Source organism: Somniosus microcephalus, chromosome 11, assembly GCF_052327205.1.
Source record: "Somniosus microcephalus isolate GS21.2 chromosome 11, FLI_Smic_1.0, whole genome shotgun sequence".
NCBI lineage: Eukaryota > Metazoa > Chordata > Chondrichthyes > Squaliformes > Somniosidae > Somniosus > Somniosus microcephalus.
In genome coordinates, this window is record NC_140997.1 from 116192278 (window position 1) to 116213948 (window position 21671).

The 21671-nt window shown below is 45.9% G+C and overlaps 1 protein-coding gene across 1 annotated transcript in view; it reads right to left on the reverse strand.

The window, feature by feature from the left end:
* The window catches only part of LOC147110836 (intraflagellar transport protein 122 homolog), a 117451-nt gene that overhangs the window by 27084 nt on the left and 68696 nt on the right, over positions 1-21671 (reverse strand). The window contains exons 9-12 of the mRNA XM_085999970.1: positions 20355-20493; positions 15038-15240; positions 4414-4551; positions 1566-1730 (exon numbers count right to left, since the gene is read on the reverse strand). Coding sequence (XP_085856096.1) covers positions 1566-1730; positions 4414-4551; positions 15038-15240; positions 20355-20493 — 645 coding nt within the window. The remainder of the gene's footprint in view (positions 1-1565; positions 1731-4413; positions 4552-15037; positions 15241-20354; positions 20494-21671) is intronic.

Genomic DNA, 21671 nt, shown 5'->3' on the forward strand with positions numbered 1-21671 from the left:
GGCTTGAGGCTGTGAGAGGGGGCCGGGTCCGGTTGCCGGGGTAACCCTTTCCCCCCCCCTTTCCGCCCTCCCAAGCCCCGCCCGAACCGGCTTCAAGGCCGCCGATTCGCTCGCGCTCCGGGCTGACGTTGACGCGCGCGCTGACTCCCGCCCCGCCCGCCTTTACTAAGATGGCGGCGATGGCTACGCTCGCCTCAGTCCCGCACTGCCAGCCTTTAGAAAGATGGTGGCGATCGCAGGCTGCTTGTTGAGCGGGACGGGAGGTGCGTAGCTCGGGCGTGGGCTGGGCAACAGAGGCCCAGGCTTCGAGGCCTGCCTGTAAAAACGGTGAAAGGTAGGAAAATTATAGAGGTTAGAGAAAAGATTTACAAATTAATTAACTTTTTTTAAAAACAATGTGTGTTTTAAAAGCAACTTTGTTTTTGCTGGAAATCTAGATTTGAAAAGAAACACGCAGAAAGTGGGAAAAAGAAATGAAGAGTTTGGAATCAAGATGGCGGCCACTCACCTCAACTCAGAAGCATTAGGCCCGCCCACACACGCACCGATTGGTCAACCGTCAGGTCACTGAACTGTAGGATTGGTCAATCGTCACGTCACTCGACTCTCGGATGGCCCGCCCGCACATGCAATGAACCCGCCCCCGTGACGCAGCGATTGGTCGACCGTCGGGTTGTTCGACTGTACGATTGGTCAACCTTCACGTCACTCAATGCTAATGAGCGGATAATGAGCGGAATTTTGAACCTTTTTTGCATACCGTCGGCACAATTTTTGTCCCGACCAAAAAGTAAATACGCCTATGAGAGTCCCCTAATGATAAGCTTTCTTTTGATATAACATATGTGTAGGTACGCTCTATAATTTTGATTGTATAGCCATATGTGTAGGTACGCTCTATAATTTTTGATTGTATAGCCAGACAGAGAGACAGAGACAGAGAGAGAGAAACAGAGAGAGAGAAACAGAGAGAGAGAGAGACAGAGAGAGAGACTTATTTATATATATCGATAATTCTTATCAGAGTAGGGTGACTGGTACAAGCTGAATATTGTAGTGTAATTACGGTGCTCTATTTGCAAGAATCGCAGCTTAAGCTGCATGCAGGCAAACCAGCGTGAGTTTGAAAGTTTGTGTTGGATGTGAGGCTTCGAGGAAACAAATCTCTCACAACTTCAGGTTTGAACAGGTTGCAGTGTAATGACACCTCGAGCACAAAGTCAACTTTCTAAACTTTTAAATAAAAGTTAAGAGGAACTGAGATGGTTTCTGGACTGTTTTTACGTTCCTAATATTAGACGAGTGCTGACTGCTGTGGACTCCTCTCTAACACTAAAGGTTCCAATAGCAGCTGGAGGTTGGTGAGATGTGTTCAAGTAAATAGATCCAGAGCTGTGCTTTTCCCTGACAGGGCATTACTATTCAGTGTACCACTCTAAAAACAAGTATAAGTGTCAAACGGTACCTACAGTATAACTGCCGTGTTACAATTAAATACTGCAATACACAAAAGGGGACTTCTTCATAGAAGGTGAATATTTACACCCTGACTGCACCCAACCTACCTGGAAAAGTAGTTCCTTGGTACTTATGTCATATACCAGACAAGTGTTGTGTTCATCTACCACAGCCAGTCTGTTGCGTGACGTACTCATATCTAAACAGCGTACAGATGTAGCTTGCTTAAGAAGCACAATGGCGAAAGGGTTGTCAACAAATATTTTCAGAATCTACAATGGATAAACAAACAGATATATAATTACATTTATAAAACATCAGCTTGATTTTTGTTCATTTTAATACTATAACTTTATTCGTGGCAAACTTGAAGTAATTCTTTTCTGTAACATCTTATGTATAATCTCCTTTGTTTTCTCTAAAAATGGATGGCAGCGGTCAGTACACAATCCTTTCACCTCTGGGATCCCTGGTTAGATAACTATAGCACTGGTTCACAGCACAAAATGTTACACTACTTGAATGTATCCTTCACACAATGCAAGAACTTGGTGAAACTTTGTTGATTCTTGGGAAACCAAGGGCCTGGAAGTACGTCATAAAACCAGCACATTTTTGTCCTACAGCTAATCTCTACTAACTCCATCTTAAAATCCTTAACCAACACCAAATCAAATCTAGTAAAGCTTGATGGGAAGGGATAGATAAAATATTCTTCGATCCGATAAATGATGGTAGCAAGGAAGATAACCTAACTTTCTTCATCATTTTGTCTTATTCGTTCACTGCAGGAGCTATGCCAAAGCTGTACCAATTTAGAAGGAAGGAAACCCTGGCTGAGGAGCTTCAACCTCCACTGTCAAGAGAGTTCTGTAAAAACACTGCCTTCAGCATTAACCAAATTAAAGGTTTGGTAAAGGAGCTCAGAACACTTGACACAGCCCCTTTCCAGATGCTATCAAAAGAATCCTGACGAAGGGTTGTCCAAAGGCCTCAAGAGCTTTGAGAGGTTAAATAAGTAAGACACGGACAGAGTCAATTTTTGCTGAGGGAAGATAAAGAAGTGAGTTTGGCCTGAACAGGAGCTCAGCACTGAGACAGAGTGGGCTTACATCTGAAAAGCCTGGCAAGTAAGTCAGAATTAGTCTTAATTAATTTAGGCTATAGTAGCATAAATGTTAGGGGCAGCATCAAGAGCTAGGCTGGTGATGTGTGGACCTGCATGATGTGGGATACCCTGGATCTCCAAAGTATTTCATAGGCAAAGCCGAGGAATTCCGAGCTCCAAGATCAGCCACCTAAACTCGACAGAATCCATGGGCAGGAAAAGTTCCTGGAAGACCCTTAAGCAAATATAGATGCCTTAGGGAACAAAGCTATTAAGAAAGACTCAAACGAGACTACACTATATTTTCACCTGAGAAAAGAAGCCTGATTTGCGGGGGAGAAGGGGCAGAGGTGCAGAACTTTGTGGATTCAGGAGGGGCTCTCTGCTTCTCATTTAGACTTTTTACATTGCTATCTTATATGTACTGCATGGCTTGACAGGGCAGAGCAAATATAACTTTAGCCAACCTCTAATCTATGCTATGTCTGACATGGATGAGCTCAATGCTTGATTCATTGACAAAAGCAGTGAAGTGTTGCATTCCCCAGGACCGGCATCTTCATTGATAAGCAAAAAAAGTATAAAAAATAAAATAAACGGCAGTCTGTTTCAAAATTTCTGTTTTGAAGAGTCATAATTTATCTCCTATTCTTTCATGCTCCTTGTGCCACTTACAATTTTCTAGCAGATATGGCAGGCAGCTATCCAGCTCCAGGGACACAGCTGAGTCCCTACCCTGGAAACAGGCTGCGGGAAGGTATCAGAGGGGCTAGATGGTGTAAAAGAGGTGAGAGGCTGTAAAAGGGGCTAGAAAATGGTGAGAGACTTGAAGTGGATGAGTAGAGCTAGAAGGGATGGAAAAGGCTAGAGAGGGGCTGGGGGGGGGGGCGAGAGGGGCCGGGGGGGGGGGCGAGAGGGGCCGGGGGGGGGCGAGAGGGGCCGGGGGGGGGGCGAGAGGGGCCGGGGGGGGGGCGAGAGGGGCCGGGGGGGGCGAGAGGGGCCGGGGGGGGGCGAGAGGGGCCGGGGGGGGGCGAGAGGGGCCGGGGGGGGGCGAGAGGGGCCGGGGGGGGGGGCGAGAGGGGCCCGGGGGGGGGGCGAGAGGGGCCCGGGGGGGGGCGAGAGGGGCCGGGGGGGGCGAGAGGGGCCGGGGGCGGCCAGAGGGGGGCGGCCAGAGGGGGGCGAGAGGGGCCGGGGGCGGCCAGAGGGGCTGGGGGGGGCGAGAGGGGCTGAGAGGGGCGAGGGGGGCTATTCGATTTCTCTCTGCTGGTCAAATACACGTGGCCTGTGATTTGAGTCTCCTCCAGTGGTAGAATCAAGCTCAAGAATATCTTTCTTAAACTGAAGTGCAATCATTCCTCCAATTTCCGCCCCCCTCTCAGGTCTCGCAGGTCAAATCCCAACTTGCTCCCAGATCCCTGCTAGTTTGAACAAGCAGTTGGGAATCAATCTGCCTCTTCCAATGGGACATGCTGACCTCTGCTCAGCAATTACCTGCAACATGTCTGAGAGAAGGAACTCACCAATGTGGGCAAAAGTGAACAAAGCCAACAGTCCCTTTCAAGCTTGCTTCACCTTAACTGAAGTTAAATCTTCTTGCTCAAACATGTTGCACATTTCTTTCTCAATCTCTCCTATATCATTAGTGCTGAAAATACATGTAAATGGTCTTGTCTTTCTCTCCACCGAAGTCTATATAACTCGATCCGGACTCAAATCAGCAACCAGAGAATGTGAATCAAGTGCTGCCCCATACACTGCCATCCAGCTCAGAATGCAGCATAAAATAGAGCAGAGAGAAAAAGTGGTCACATATAATCTTAATTAAACATGTGCTGGGTTAACAGTACCTGACCATTCTTTAGACCAACTAACAGGCCTTCTCTTCCTGATGGTCCTCCAATAACCTTAATGTAGCGAATGAGCGACTCCATGAGCCACTCTCTCTCCTTCACACCACTGAATGACAAGCACTGCAATCTCTTCTCCTACATGGGACATATAAGAAAGGCATTAGCAAAGCGGCAAATGGCTGACTAAAAATGTCATTAATTCAAAAAGGCAATAATAGAATTTCTCAACAGTGCAAGCCTCACAGTCTGGATTAAATGCAGTCAAAACAAAATGTCACACTTAGTAGAAGTCTCTATTAGGACAAACTTCTTTCCTGGTCTCAGTGGAAACTATTACAATGGGCACAGCAGCTCAAATCTCAATCGACAAATGGTTTTGTTGATGCCCATAACCGTGTAACAAGATTTATCAGTTTCTACATTGTTCATTATTCTGTTTCCAAATTTGGGCTTTTGTATCAATTATAATTTAAATGTTCTGGCCTCACACGGTCAGTTTCTGTCAGAGGGAGCTGGCTAGCAGATCATCCGCCCGTCCTCTCAGCTCAGTGGCAAGTGGATGACCTAAAGGACCAGAGATGGTTTGTCTTAAAAATGGGGAACAGGAGAAGCATACAACAGCTCTTTTTAACTGCAGCTTCCAAAATTATGAACTCTCTCCCTCCTAATTCAAAATGATAAAGCGTATTACAAATATTAATTTCTCTTTCTAAATTTGAGAGTTAAATAAAGCTTCTTCCTTTGTCCCTTCTTCTCTGAAGGCACTGATCTTAACTAGGGCACAGCCCTCTTCTACCTTGCCCATATGGCTACTCGTCATGCGTCAGCCTGGACAGTGAGTCTTATATTTCATGAAATCTCTTCAGCTTAGTTTCTTCTTTTTAAAACCACTTCAAGTGTAGCATTCAATATGTCACCTTATGTTTCCCAGCTGTGAAACAGATCTGTGAGGTCTTCCGACATGGTAATGTAATGCAGTGTCTAGTGATTGACCTAGTTTAGCTGTTACAGTCAGGGCACGGTGTGAACATATTTTCATACCTAGTCTAGAGCAATCTATTGACATTTCAACTAGAGAAACAAATCTGTAACAATATTCAGATTTGAATTTGTTTTCTGAAAATACTGTGAATATGAAATTACTTTATGTTCCCATATGTTCCCTTAATTCTAAATTTTAAATATTCAGCATTCTAAATTTACAGATTATCAAGTGTTGTAGAGGTCACACTTTTAAAAGTTAAAGACAAAGTTCAGTGAATGCATTGTGTGTGGAGTGACACTGAATTTCATCCTGGCCCTTCGTTAAGTTAGCTGATTTTATCTGAGGCAGCATTTTGGGTCTTATAATTAACCTCAGTACTCCCAATCTGGGGCGGGGAGTGGTGAATCAGGCTGGGTGTCCATCCCTGACTGCTATAAGAGACCCTGCTAGGAAATCAATTTGTGTAGGCATTTGGTGAGGACGGGCTGACCTCTGATGCACCTTCCCAAAGTGACTAGCCTGTTAGCATTCATTGCTTGGACTCACACATGAATAATGGTCACTCAATGCAAAGTATCAGCACGTTGCAGAACTACAAGTCATTAACTTCATGAGAGCAAGAATAAAAAAGTAAACAGGCATGAAAAACAGAAAATCCAACACTTCCAGGGCATCCTTTGTACAGCACCAACCATGAATGGAGTGACAAATTCTTAATTTTGTAGTTTCTATTTGTGTAACTGGAGCTGGCTAAGGAGTTTTAATGCAGACACTATTCTGATAATAAACAGGCTACATCACAAATATTTGAAGAGAAAGAGACTGGTATTTTCTAACTGGAAGGCAATAAGTCAATTAGGTTATTAAGAAGCAGATTGCACAGCATGTGCACTGTATCTGGGTGCTGTAAACACAATGTGCCACAGAGAGGCATGACAGGAAATTCCACCTGCAGTTCCTTGCACAGTGACTTCCTGATTTAGGTTGTTTTGGCTGGCAGGCTGGAGGGGGGAGCTGGAGAGCAAATTACTCAGATACCTTATGTGCACCCAGCATGTGGTTCAAGAGGGTTGGGAGTAATCTGCCTGTCTGTCCTTGAATAGGAGTAAAATTAGTTCTATTAGGCCCAGGACACAGCGCGGTCCTTAGTGGGAGCGGCGGCAGCGGCTTAAAGGGAGCACCGGAGAAGGCCCAGGACACAGCACAGTCCTTAGTGGGAGCGGCAGCAGCGGCTTAAAGGGAGCTCCGGAGAAGGCCCAGGACACAGCGCGGAACTGAGCAGAAGCTGCGGCATAAAGGGAGCCAAGCAGCGATTTAAAAACAAAAAAAAAACCAAGGAGTGACATTACAGGACAGCAGGTAGGTGATTGGTTGGTGAGTATTACAGCGCATTTGCTCTCCAGGTTAGGCAAGTAGATTAAATTCAGAACTGGGAGAGTATTAACTACTATAACTTTATTGAATTATAACAAACTAAATTGACTAATTAAAACTAAAAATAATCATTTGAATAAAAACTGTAACTAATTATATAAATAAAAAGTTAGATAGAGATGGCAGGGCAGGTGGTGTGTCGTAACTGCAGCATGTGGGAGTTGGTGGAGACCAATGCGATCCCGAGCAACCACATCTGTGTTAAGTGCCTGCAGCTCGAGGAACTTTGGCTCAGAATTGTTGAGCTGGAGTCCAAGCTGCAGACATTGCGATGCACCAGGGGAGAGTTACCTGGACATTTTGTTCCAGGAGGCAGTCACACCCCTTAGGTTAAGTAGTACTTTAGAGTTGGTCAATGGTCAGGGACAGGAGGGTGCGACTGCGAGTCAGGAAGATATGAGGACCCAGGGTATAGTGATGGAGGAGCCTCGGCCCTTGACCTTGTCCAACAGGTATGAGGTACTTACTGCCTGTACGGATGAGAACAAGGACGGCAGAGAGGATGGGCAAACTGACCACGGCACCGTGGTACAAGAGGCCATTCAGTGGGGGGAGTAAAAAGGAATGGGGATAGATACTGTTCTCTGCAGCCGCTACAGGGAATACCGAAGGCTGTGTTGCTGCCCGGTGCCAGGGTTAAAGACATCTCCTCGCAGTTGGAGAAGAACTTGGAGTAGGAAGGGGAGGATTCAGTTATCGTGGTCCATGTAGGAACCAAAGACATAGGAAGAACTAGGAATGAGGTTCTGCTGAGAGAGTTTGAGGAATTAGAATCCAAATTAAAAAGCAGAACCTCAAAGATAATAATCTCTGGATTGTTACCTGAGCCACGCGCTAATTGGCATAGGGATAAGCAGATTAGAAGGTTAAATGCGTGGCTGAAAGAATGGTGTGGGAGGCAGGGGTTCCACTTCATGGGCCACTGGCACCAGTACTGGGGAAAGAGGGAGCTGTTCTGTTGGGATGGTCTCCACTTAAACCGGGCTGGAACCAGTGCCCTGGTGAACCGAATAACTAAGATAGTGGACAGGGCTTTAAACTAATGAAGGGGGGCTGGGAGGATTCAGGAAAGAGTAAATTTAAAAGCAGCAAGGGAAATGTCAAGGCTCTAGAGCAGAGCAGAGTTTTGGGCAAAAATAAGCAGAGTGGGTCAGGAAGGGACAGAGAGAGTAACAAAGGTAATAAGGCATCAGTGACTAAGGTGGCATCAGGGAAAAATAGAAAAAAGTCAAAGCTAAAGGCGCTAAATCTGAATGCGCGAAGCATTCACAACAAAATAGATGAATTAATAGCACAGAGAGAAATCAATAGGTTTGATCTAATAGCCATTACAGAGACGTGGTTGCAAAGTGGCCAAGGTTGGGAACTAAATATTCCAAGATTCTTAACTTTTAGGAGATAGGCAAAATGGAAAAGGAGGAGGGGTAGCCCTGATAATAAAGGATGGGATAAAGACAGTAGAGAGAAAGGACCTTAGCTCGGAAAATCAAGAAGTCGAATCAGTTTGGGTGGAGCTAAGAAACAGCAAGGGGCAGAAAACATTGGTAGGAGTTGTTTATAGGCCCCCAACAATAGTTGTAATGTAGGGCAGAGTGGAAATTAGAGGCACAAGTAACAAGGGTAATACAGTAATCATGGGAGACTTTAATCTACATATAGACTGGGCAAACCAAATTTGCAGTAATAGTGTGGAGGACAAGTTCATGGAATATATGCAGGATAGTTTTCTAGATCAGTATGTTGAGGAACCAACTAGGGAACAGGCTATTTTAGATCTAGTATTGTGCAATGAGAAAGGGTTAATTAATAACCTTGTAGTAAAGGGGCCTTTAGGGAAGGGTGATCATAATATGATAGAATTTTATACTGAGATTGAAAATGATTTAGTTAAGTCCGAAACTAGGGTCTTAAAGCTAAACAAAGCAAACTACGTAAGTATGAGGGGCGAGTTGGCGAAGGTAGATTGGGAAATTACATTAAAAGGTATGATGGCAGACAAGCAATGGCTAGCATTTAAAGAATGAATACATAATCTACAACAAATATACATTCCTTTACGGCACAAAAACCCCACAGGAAAAGTGGTCCAACCGGCGCTAACAAGAGAAGTTAAAGATAGTATTAGATCAAAGGAAGAGGCTTATGATATTGCCAAAAAGAGTATTAAGCCTGAGGATTGGGAGGATTTTAGAATTCAGCAAAGGAGGACTAAGAAATTGATAAGGAAAGAGAAAAAAGAATATGAGAGTAAATTAGCAAGAGACATAAAAACAGATTGTAAACATTTCTATAGGTATGTAAATAGGAAGAGATTAGTGAAAATAATCGTGGCCCATTAGAGGCAGAGACAAGAAAAATTATAATGGGCAATAAGGAAATGGCGGAGACATTAAGCAAATACTTTGGCCGCGATTTCACCTACCGAGGTGGGTCTGGGGCGGCAGCATGGTCCCAACCAGCTGCCTGCTCCAGCCTGCTCTAGAGTGAATCTTACAGTGATTGGGCTTGTTAAGCCCGCCCATCGAGGTTCCCGGCCAATTAAAAGGAAGCATGTCTGATGACATCATTTGATGACGTGTCATCAGTCGGTTTCCTTAAAGGGGCCATGTCGAAATTGTTTTTGACAGTTCTGCTGTCAGTGTTCTGCAGCATTGAGGTACTGCAAACACTGACAAGCACTGCACAGAGGTGCACGGCTGCACCCAGGCTCTCCCACGACTCCCTCCATATGCTTATGGAGGGAGGCACAGCACACAGGGAGGTTCTCTTCCCTTCCAATGGACGGAAGAGACCTCCCCAGGAGATCAACGCAGCCTGGTTGCACATTGCACAGGAGGGCACAAGTGGGGATGTCATGAGGATCAGGCTGCAGTGGCGCGAACCTTTCAATTATCTCAAATGGTCGCTAACAAATTTTCCCCATTTCCCTAACCTCTCTTCTCACTCTCAGCGATGATTTTAAATCAATGACTTCCCAACCAAAGGAAATAGTCTTTCCTTATTCACCCTATTAAAACTTTCATCATTTTAAAATCCTCTATTAAATCTTCTCGTAGCATCCTCTGCTCCAGTGGAAATAGTCTCAGTATCTCTAATCTCTCCTCATAACTATAGTTCCTCATCCCTGGTATCATCCTGGTCAATCTACACTGCATGCTCTCTATGGCTTTAATGTCCTTTCAGGTTAAAAATAATTCTCCTAACCTTCCACACCAGTTCTTATATGTCTTCCTTTTTCCTCAACCGAGGATTCCCCGCTACTGTGATTGATATGACCCTCGACCATGTCCATCCCTTTTCCAGCATTTCTGCCCACACCTTTTCCCCTCCCCCGCAGAGCCACGATAGGGCCCCCCACCCCCCCTTGTCCTGACCTTCCACCCCACCAGCCTCCAGATTCAATGGATCATCCTCCGCCATTTCCACCACCTCCAGCGCGATGCCATCACCAAATACATCTGGCCCCAGCCGCCTCCTTTTCACCATGGACGTACAATCCCTCTACACCTCCATCCCCCACCAGGACGGTCTGAGGGCGATCCGCTTCTTCCTTGAACAGAGGCCCAACCAGTCCCCATCCACCACCACCCTGCTCCGCCTGGCTGAACTTGTTCTCACACTGAACTTCTCCTTTGACTCCACTCATTTCCTCCAAATTAAAGGTGTTACTATGGGAACCCACATGGGTCCTAGCTATGCCTGCCTTTTCGTGGAATATGTGGAACACTCTTTGTTCCAGTCCTACTCGGGTACCCTCCCTCACCTCTTTTTCCGGTACATTGATGACTGTATCAGTGCCGTTTCCTGCTCTCGCCCTGAACTAGACAATTTCATTCACTTTGCCTCCAATTTCCACCCTACCCTCACCTTCACATGGTCCATCTCCGACTCTTCCCTTCCTCGACTTCTCCGTCTCCATCTCTAGGGATAGGTTATTGACCAACATTCACTACAAGCCCACCGACTCCCACAGCTACCTGGACTACACTTCCTCCCACCCCGCCTCCTGTAAGGATTCTATTCCATTCTCCCAGTTTCTCCATCTCCGCCGCATCTGCTCCAACGATGCCACCTTCCACACCAGTGCTTCCGACATGTCTTCCTTTTTCCTCAACCGAGGATTCCCCTCTACCGTGGTTGACACGGCCCTTGACCGTGTCCGTTCTATCGCCCACACTTCTGCCCTCACCCCTGCCTCTCCCTCCCGGAACCACGATAGGGTTCCCCTTGTCCTCACCTTTCACCCCACCAGCCTCCACATTCAACGGATCATCCTCCGCCATTTCCGCCACCTCCAACGTGATCCCACCACCAAATGCATCTTCCCCTCCCCTTTCAGCATTCCGTAGGGACCGCTCCCTCCGAGATACCTTAGTCCACTCCTCTATCACCCCCAGCACCCCTTCTCCTTCCCCCGGCCCCTTCCCGTGCAAGCACAGGAGATGCAACACCTGCCTTTATACCTCCCCCCTTCCCACTGTCCAGGGCCCCAAACACCCCTGCTAGGTGAAACAGCGATTTACTTGATCTTCTTGTAATCTAGTATACTGTATTCGCTGCTCACGATGTGGTGGTCTCTACATTGGGGAGACCAAACGCAGATTGGGTGACCGCTTTGCGGAACACCTCCGTTCAGTCCGTAAGGGTGACCCCAAGCTTCCGGTCGCCTGTCATTTTTATTCACCGTCCCATTCCAACTCAGACCTCACCGTCCTCGGGCTCTTGCATTGATCCACGGAATCCCAGCGTAAGCTCGAGGAACAACACCTCATCTTCCGATTAGGCACTTTACAGCCTTACGGACTCAATGTCGAGTTCAACAATTTCAGATCATAACCTCGGCCCCTATTACATTTATATATATATTTTTTATCCACACCTTTGTTTTGTGCCCTTCCCCATTTTTTTCTCTCCCACACGGCAGCTGTCTCTCATTCTGCCAGCGTATTTCACACCTCAGCTAGAGCCGTCTTATGTCTCTTTACTAGTCCCATCACCATCTCGTCTCGTTTTGAATACCTCTTAATGTCTCTTCACTTCTCTTTTGTTCTTTCATCCCCATTTCCCAGCCCCCAAACTGGCCTTTTAATCTGTTTCATTTCCTATATTTTTTCAGTCCTGACAAAGGGTTTCGACCTGAAACGTTGACTATTTCTCTCCACAGATGTTGCCTGGCCTGCTGAGTTTTTCCAGCATTTTGTTATTTTGGATTTCCAGCATCCGCAGTATTTTGCTATCGTGCATCTTCCCCTCCCCCCCGCTTTCAGCATTCCGAAGGGACCGTTCCCTCCGCGATACTCTGGTCCTCTCTTCAATCATCCCCAACACCCCCTTCCCATCTCATGGCATCTGCTCGTGCAAGCGCAGGAGATGCAAGACCTGCCCTTATACTTACCCTCTTCCCACCATCCAGGGCCCCAAACAGTCCTTCCAGGTGAAACAGCGATTTACTTGTACTTCTTTCAATTTAGTATACTGTATTTGCTGTACATGATGTGGTCTCCTCTACACTGGGGAGACCAAACGCAGATTGGGTGACCGCTTTGCTGAACACCTCCGTTCCGGTCACTTGTCATTTTAATTCTCTGCCCCACTCCCACTCTGACCTCAGCCTCCAACACTGTTCCAATGAAGCTCAATGCAAGGTCAAGGAACAGCACTTCATCTTTCGATTTGGCACTTTACAGCCTTCTGGACTCTGAGTTCAACAATTTCAGATCGTAACTGCTGTTTCCCAGTTTTTTGGTCAGCGGCTAGAAACATATAAAAATAGAAGCAGGAGTAGGCCATTCAGCCCTTTGAGCCTGCTCCGCCATTCAATATGATCATGGCTGATCCTCTTTCTAAATACCATATTCCCGCTCTCTCCCCATACCCTTGATGCCTTTTGTTTCTAGAAAGCTACCTATCTCCTTCTTAAATATATTCAGTGACTTGGCCTCCTCAGCCTTCTGTGGTAGAGAATTCCACAGCTTCAACACCCTCAGTGAAGAAATGTTTCCTCATCTCAGTCATAAATGTCCTACCCAGTACCCTGAGACTGTGACCCCTCGTTCTAGAACCCCCCAGCCAGGGGAAACATCCTCCCTGCATCCAGTCTGTCTAGCCCGGTCAGAATTTTAGACGTTTCAATGAGATCCCCTCTCATTCTTCTAAACTCTAGTGAATACATGCCTAGTCGACCCAATCTCTCCTCATAAGACAGTCCTGCCATCCCAGGAATCAGTCTGGTGAACCTTCACTGCACTCCCTCTATGGCAAGTATATCCTTTCTTAGGTAAGGAGTCCCAAAACTGCACACAGTACTCCAGGTGTGGTCTCACCAAGGCCCTATATAACTGTAGTAAGACATCCTTGTTCCTGTACTCAAATCCTCTTGCAATGAAGGCCAACATACCATTTGCCTTCCTAACTGCTTGCTGCACCTGCATATTTGCTTTCAGTGACTGGTGTACAAGGACACCCAGGTCCCTTTGTACATCAGCATTTCCCAATCTATCACCATTTAAATAATACTCTGCCTTTCTGTTTTTCCTACCGAGTGGATAACTTCCCATTTATCCATGTTATACTGCATCTGCCATGTATTAGCCCACTCACTCAACTTGTCTAAATTGCCTTGAAGCCTCTTTGCATCCTCCTCGCAACTCACAATCCCACCTAGCTTCGTGTCGTCAGCAAACTTGAAAATATTACATTTGCTTCCCTCATCCAAATCATCATTGATATATATTGTGAATAGCTGGGGCCCAAGCACTGATCCCTGCGGTACCCCACTAGTCACCGCCTGCCACTCCGAAAATGACCCATTTATTCCCACTCTGTTTCCTGTCTGTTAACCAATTTTCAATCCATGCCAGTATATTACCCTCAATCCCATGTGCTTTAATTTTGCACACTAACCTCTTATGTGGGACTTTATCAAAGGCCTTCTGAAAATCCAAATACACCACATCCACTGGTTCTCCCTTATCTGTCCTACCAGTTACATCCTCAAAAAACTCCAATAGGTTTGTCAAACAGGATTGCCCTTTCATAAATCCATGTTCACTTTGTCTAATCCCGTTGATATTTTCTAAGTGTCCCGTTATCACATCCTTTATAATAGACTCTAGCATTTTCCCTACTACTGATGTTAGACTAACCGGTCTGTAGTTCCGATTTCTTTCTCCCTCCTTTTTTAAATAGTGGGGTTACATTTGCCACCCTCCAATCTGCAGGAACTGTTCCATAATCTCTAGAATTTTGGAAGATGACAACCAATGCATCCACTATTTCCATGGCTACCTCTTAGTACTCTGGGATGCAGATTATCAGGCCCTGGGGATTCATCAGCTTTCAGTCCCATTAATTTCTCCAGCACTATTTTTTTTACTAATACTAATTTCCTTTAATTCCTCCTTCTCACTAGACCCTGGTTCCCTAGCATTTCTGGGAAATAATTTGTGTCCTCTTCCGTGAAGACAGAACCAAAGTATTTGTTTAATTGCTTGCCATTTCCTTGTTCCCCATTATAAATTCTCTCGTTTCTGACTGTAAGGGACATACATTTGTCTTCACTAATCTTTTTCTTTTTACATACTTGTAGAAGCTTTTACAATCTGCTTTTATGTTCCTTGCAAGTTTACTCTCATACTCTATTTTTCCCCCTCTTAATCAATCTCTTGCTGGTAATGTTTCTGCTGCTGCCATTTACAGCTCCTATAGACCCATCTTTTGTTTCTTTATTTGTCCCATTACCATCTCCTTTTGCCTTGTACCATCATCCCTTTTGTAATTTAATCATTCCTGCCTTCTACCCTATCAGACCTTCCCTTTTGTTCTTTCCTTTCCTCCCCTCCCCCCTTTCCCTGGCTCTGTACTTGCTTAAAACCTGTTACATCTCTAACCTTTGCCGTGTCAGATGAAAGGTCAATGACCTGAAACAGTAACTCAGTTTCTCTCTCCACAGATGCCGAGTATTTCTAGCATTTTCCGTTTTTATTTCAGATTTCTAACATCCATAGTATTTTGCTTATGTCAAAATTCTAGATTTGTACCTGACGCTGTCTATCAACAGCTCGAAAATGATGCCTGAAATACCTTAATGAAACTGTTTAGAGAAAGACACTGTTTGGAAACCCAGCCAAGTTGAATACTATAAAAAAAAGTAACTGTACTGACTATATGCCTATGAACTGAAACTTCCATTAGCCAACATACCAGGCACAAGATAAGGTGCTGGGAGCATACAACTAATAGGTTGCATTCAAATTTCTTCGCAATCTTCTCCTTCACCCGGTAATGCATGTCAGTATTATCTTCTGAAAAGAGCTCGTAGATCAGGATTTTTTCCGGCAGCTGGATTGCTAGTCGGTTTTTATAGATAGCAATCTTCTTTACTAGTTCCCTGCATCTGATCCGCACTAGGAAACAGGAAAATGTACATCACAAGTGCAGTGACTAGGCATTATCAAATAACATGCGCTTGAATTGATTGAACTGACTACTAAGTGTATAATTCCTTGCTGTGAGCCGATGAAGGGATTTCTTGCCTCCTACTGAAATTCATCAGTTTGAAACAATTCACTAAGAACAAGCTTGCTTTTATGTAACACTTTTTACATTCTCGGGCGGTCTCAAGTGAATTACCTTTGAAGTGTAGTCACTGTTATTTTGACCACAGCAACATCCCACAAATAACAATGAGGTAAGTGACATTATGAGCATTGACCCCGCTGTTACTTCTGGGCTCAGTCTTATTCTAATATTTTGGGGGAGCTCCAGGATTCATAAATGCTTCTGATTGAGAACAAGCACCTTGGATAAATAACATGCAGGATTTTAAGCAACCTTCGTTGATATTTTTTTTGTGTTACTGAGAGTGATTAATGTTTGCACCAAGATCAGAGGAAAGATATTCCTGAGGCACTTGGGTGCTTAGAAATGGTGGCCAGAGTCAGGCAGTCAGTCTGCACTATCGCCAAAGAGTGCTTGTTCAGTAAGGACTCGACAGTGGATACACTCACAACTGCAAATCCACCATGGAAAGTAAGAGAGAGAGAAAAAATATATTTTATAATCTTTTACAGTCATGTAAATAACTGGGAAAAAATAATTTTAGGAGTGCACATCATGATTTTCCCATATGTGCGGGTGATGGACAAGGTCACAAGCCACCAACTCATATTCGGCACTTTTACACTATTATGACAACATAAATACTGTAACAGAATAAGGGGTTTTGGGGACTGAAGAACAAACAAAGTTGCTTGTCTCTTAAATTTTGTAAAGTAGCAAGTAAACAGAATTACAGATATATCTGGGAGGCCTGTATGTTCCAGTACATAGAGAGGCGGACCTGGAAGGAGTCGGCAGCAGAAGCAGATACAAATCCGGCGAATTCCAAAAGAACAGCAAAATCAAGGAATGACGTCACAGGACAGCAGGTAGGTGATTGGTGGGTGAGTATGTTTTATTTTCCCTAACTTAACTAGATAAACTAATTAATATAACTATAAATAATCGTGTGAATAAAGAGTTTAACAAAGAGAGTGAGAGAAGCGGCCAGAGATAAAGGTAGGTCCGGCTTTTAAGACTCTATTTCTGTAAGTTAGTTAATAGTTGACTGAATAGAGGCACGACAGGGCACCTCAGTCCCGTGGAATGCACATCCTGCACCATGTGGGAAATCCAGGACGCTTCCCGTGTCCTGGACAACCACGTGTGCAGGAAATGTTGTTGGCTGGAGGAGCCCGAGCTCCGGTTTTCGGAGCTTGAGCAGCAGCTGGCATCACTGCGGTGCATCCGTGAGGCTGAGAGCTACGTGGATAGCACGTTTCAGGAGGTGGTCACCCCGCAGTGCAAGAGTTTGCAGGCAGAGAGGGAATGGATGACCATCAGACAGACAAGGAGGACCAGGCAGGTAGTGTAGGAGTCCCCTGAGTGCATCTCGTTTTCCAACCAGTATTCAGTACTAAATACTGGTGAGGGAGATGGTTCCTCTGGGGAGTATAGCCAGAGCCAAGTCCATGGCACCACGGGTGGCTCAGCTGTGCAGGGAGGGAGTAGGAAGATCGGGAAGGCAATAGTGATAGGGGATTCAATAGTATGGGGAACAGACAGGCATTTCTGCAGCAGCAGATGTGATCCCAGGATGGTATGTTGCCTCCCTGGTGCCAGGGTCAAGGATGTCACTGAGTGGCTACAGAACATTCTGAGGGGGGGGGGGGGGGGGGGCGGCGGGGAGAAGGGTGAACAGCCAGAGGTCGTGGTCCATATCAGTACCAACAACATAGGAAGAGGGATGAGGTCCTGCAGGCAGATTTTAGGGAGCTAGGAAAGAGATTAAAAAGCAGGACCTCAAAAGGTAGTAACCTCTGGATTACTCCCTGTGCCACAGGCTAGTGAGTTTAGAAATAGGAGGATAGAGCAGATGAATACGTGGCTGGAGAGATGGTGCAGGAGGGAGGGTTTCAGATTCCTGGGACATTGGGACTGGTTCTGAGGGAGGTGGGATCTATACAGACCAGACGGATGGCACCTCAACAGGGCCAGAACCAATGTCCCTGTGGGGAGGTTTGCTAGTGCTTTTCGGGAGGGTTTAAACTAATTTGGCATGGGGATGGGCACCAGGATGTAGCATTAGAAAAGAGAAACAAAGTGCACAAAGGATGGGGAGAGACAGATAGCACTAGAGTAAGAAATAGTAATGTATTAGGTGGGGTCAGACTAAGAGAAAATACAAGGTCTAAGACAGGTTTACAGTGCATGTGTGTAAACATACAAAGCATGGTAGATAAGATTGGTGAGCTGCAGGCACAAATAGCCACACGGGAATATGATGTTGTGATGATAACAGAGACCTGGCTCAAAAAAGGGCAGGATTGGGTTTTAAATTTTCCTAGATATAAGGTGTTGAGGAAAAATAGGGAAGGAAAGAAAGGAGGTGGGGTGGCAGTATTGATTAAGGACAATGTTACAGTGCTGGAGAGAGAGGAAGTCCTGGAGGGGGTCAAGGACAGAATCTATTTGGTTAGAGTTAAGAAATAATAGAGGTGCCATTACACTACTAGGTGCATTCTATAGGCCACCAACAAGTGGGAAAGATATAGAGAAACAAATTTGCAGGGAAATTACAGAGAGGTGCAAGAACTATAGAGTAGTAATAATGGGGACTTCAATTATCCTAATATAGACTGGGGTAGTAATAATGTAAAGGGCAGAGAGGGGGAAGAATTTCTGAAGTGCATTTAGGAGAACTTTCTTGATTAGTATGTTTCCGGCCCAACGAGGAAGGAGGCATTGCTGGATCTGGTTCTGGGGAATGAGGTGGGTCAAGTGGAGCAAGTGTCACTAGGAGATCAGTTAGGGAACAGTGATCATAGTATCAAAAGGTTTAGATTAACTATGGAAAAAGACAGGGAGCAATCTAGTGCAAAAATACTTAATTGGAGGAAGGCCAATTTCAGTGGGTTGAGAACGAATCTCGCCCGGGTAAACTGGATTCAAAGATTGGCAGGCAAAACTGTAATCGAGCAATGGGCTGCCTTTTAAGATGAGATGGTTCGGGTACAGTCAAGGTACATTCCCACAAGGGGGAAAGGTACGGCAACCAACGTCATAGCTCCCTGGATGACGAAAGAGATAGAGAGTAACATGAAGCAGAAAAAGAGCACGTATGACAGATGTCAGGTTGAGAATACAAGTGAGAAACATGCTGAATATAGAAAGTTCAGAGGGGAAGTGAAAAAGAAAATATGAGGGGCAAAGAGAGAGCATGAGAATAGATTACCAGCTAACATAAAAGGGAATTCAAAACTTCTATAGGCACATAAATAATAAACGGGTAGTAAGAGGAGGGGTGGGGCCGATTAGGGACCAAAAAGGAGACTTACGCATGGAGGCAGAGGGCATGGCTGAGGTACTAAATGAGTACTTTGAATCGGTCTTTACCAAGGAAAAAGATGCTGTCAAAGTCATAGTGAAAGAGGAGGTAGTGGAGATACTGGATGAGAGAAAATTTGATAAAGAGGAGGTACTAGAAAGGCTGTCTGTATTTAAAGTTGATAAGTTACCAGGACCGGATGGGATGCATACTAGGATGCTGAGGGAGGTTAAGGAGGAAATCGCGGAGGTACTGGCCATAATCTTCCAATCTTCCTTAGATACGGGGGTGGTGCTAGAGGACTGGAGAATTGCAAATGTTGCAAACCCAGCAACTACAGACCAGTCAGTTTAACCTCGGTAGTGGGGAAGCTTTTAGAAATGATAATCAGGAACAAAGTTAACAGTCACTTGGACAAGTGTGGATTAATTAAGGAAAGCCAGCACGGATTTGTTAAAGGCAAATCGTGTTTAACTAACTTGATCGAGATTTTTGATGAGGTAACAGAGAGGGTTGATGAGGGCAGTGCAGTTGATGTGGTGTATATGGATTTCCAAAAGGTGTTTGATAAAGTGCCACATAATAGGCTTGCCTGCAAAGTTGAAGCCCATGGGATAAAAGGGACAGTGGCAGCATGGATACGGAATTGGCTAAATGACAGGAAACGGAGAGGAGTAGTGAACAGTTGTTTATAGGACTGGAGGAAGGTATACAGTGGTGCTCCCCAAGGGTCGGTACTAGGACCACTGCTTTTCTTGATATATATTAATGACTTGGACTTGGGAGTACAGGGTACAATTTCAAAATTTGCAAATGACTCAAAACTTGGAAGTATAGTGAACAGTGAGGAGAGTGAGGGACTTCAAGAAGACAGACAGGCTGGTGGCTTTCAAAAGGGAGTTGGATAAGTATCTGAAGGAATAAAAATTGCATGGCTACGGGGAAAGGGCGGGGGAGTGGGACAAGCTAAAGTGCTCTTGCAGAGAGCGGGCACGGGCTCGACAGGCCGAATGGCCTCCTTTCTGTGCTGTAACCATTCTAATATTCTATGATTCAATGATGCTGGTGATTAGAAAAATTACACTGATCTCAAGACAAGTCCAATTAAATCTCTTACATTAATATTTTTACATAAATTGTGGATGAGACTAGAATTTTAAATGGTTACTGCACCCAACAACAGGCTCTAAGTTGATTTAGAACTTCATGCAACAACTGCACTTGCATTAAATAATTTAAATAAATCACTTTTGTTAAAGGATGCCACAATTTCAGTCTGTAACCTAGATTAAAGCAGAAAATGCTGGAAATCAACAGGTCAGTCAGCATCTGTAAAGAGAAAGGACAAGTTAGTAGCTGAAACATATACCTGATTCTTCAAGTTTTCCTTTCTCCTTGTGGTTGCTGACTCATCTGATGTGTATTTCCTGCATTTGTTTCAGATTTGCAATTTTTGGCCTTTTATTTGCTATATCTAGATCAAACTGATACCTATCTGAAGCAGGCAGACTTGATTCCAAAGCTGCAGACCACTCATTACAGCCTTTGATGCATCTGTAATTTATCAGTGATTACTAATATACAGTCAGTTTAACTACAATGGTATGGGGAAGCCCCAGCTGCAACTGCTAACACCTTTGTCTAAGGACTCACCTTTCTGTTCTGTGATGAGATGTTGGACAATGACATCAGTCATGCTGTCCCTGTAGGCGTAGCGGTCCTTGTATAGGCCATGCACGGTGCTAAAAATTATTTGGTAAAAGGCAATTGTACCATCTTGACAGCCGACCGCCTTGGAACAAGAATACAGAACCATTTGCACATGCATATTATCCACAGAATAACAGTACAAACAGAAGCAGTAATATGGAAACCTTTGATGTACAGTTGAGCCGTGATCTAATTAAATGGCACAACAGGTTTGAGGGGCCGAATGGACTATTCCTGTTCCTATGAAATACAAACTACAATTGAAATTTAATTGTTACATGGTTTGAATTACATCATCAATAATGCTTGGGCAGCACGGTGGCATAGTGGTTAGCACTGTTGCCTCACAGCGCCAGGGACCCGGGTTCTCTCTCTCCCCTCCACCCCCTCTCTCTCTCTCCCCTCCCCACCCTCTCTCTCTCCCCTCCCCACCCTCTCTCTCTCCCCTCCCCCACCCTCTCTCTCCCCTCCCCACCCTCTCTCCCCACCCTCTCTCTCTCTCTCTCCCCTCCCCACCCACTCTCTCTCTCTCCCCTCCCCACCCTCTCTCCCCACCCTCTCTCTCTCTCTCTCCCCTCCCCACCCTCTCTCTATCTCCCCTCCCCACCCTCTCTCTCTCTCCCCTCCCCACCCTCTCTCTCTCTCCCCTCCCCACCCTCTCTCTCTCCCCTCCCCACCCTCTCTCCCCTCCCCACCCTCTCTCTCCCCCACCCTCCCTCTCCCCTCCCCCACCCTCCCTCCTCCCCCCCACCCTCTCTCTCTCTCCCCTCCCCCACCCTCTCTCTCTCTCCCCTCCCCCACCCTCTCTCTCTCTCCCCTCCCCCCGCCCTCTCTCTCTCCCCTCCCCCCACCCTCTCCCCTCCCCCCACCCTCTCTCTCCCCTCCCCCCACCCTCTCTCCCCTCCCCCCACCCTCTCTCTCTCCCCCTCTCTCTCCCCCACCCTCTCTCTCCCCTCCCTCTCTCTCTCCCCCACCCCTCTCTCTCCCCTCCCTCTCTCCCCTCCCTCTCTCTCTCTCTCTCCCCGCCCCACCCTCTCCCCTCCCCCCACCCTCTCTCTCCCCTCCCCCCACCCTCTCTCTCCCTCCCCCCACCCTCTCTCTCCCCCTCTCTCTCTCTCCCCACCCTCTCTCTCCCCCCTCCCTCTCTCTCTCTCCCCTCCCTCTCTCTCTCTCTCCCCTCCCCACCCTCTCTCCCCTCCCCACCCTCTCTCTCTCTCCCCTCCCCACCCTCTCTCTCTCTCTCCCCTCCCCACCCCTCTC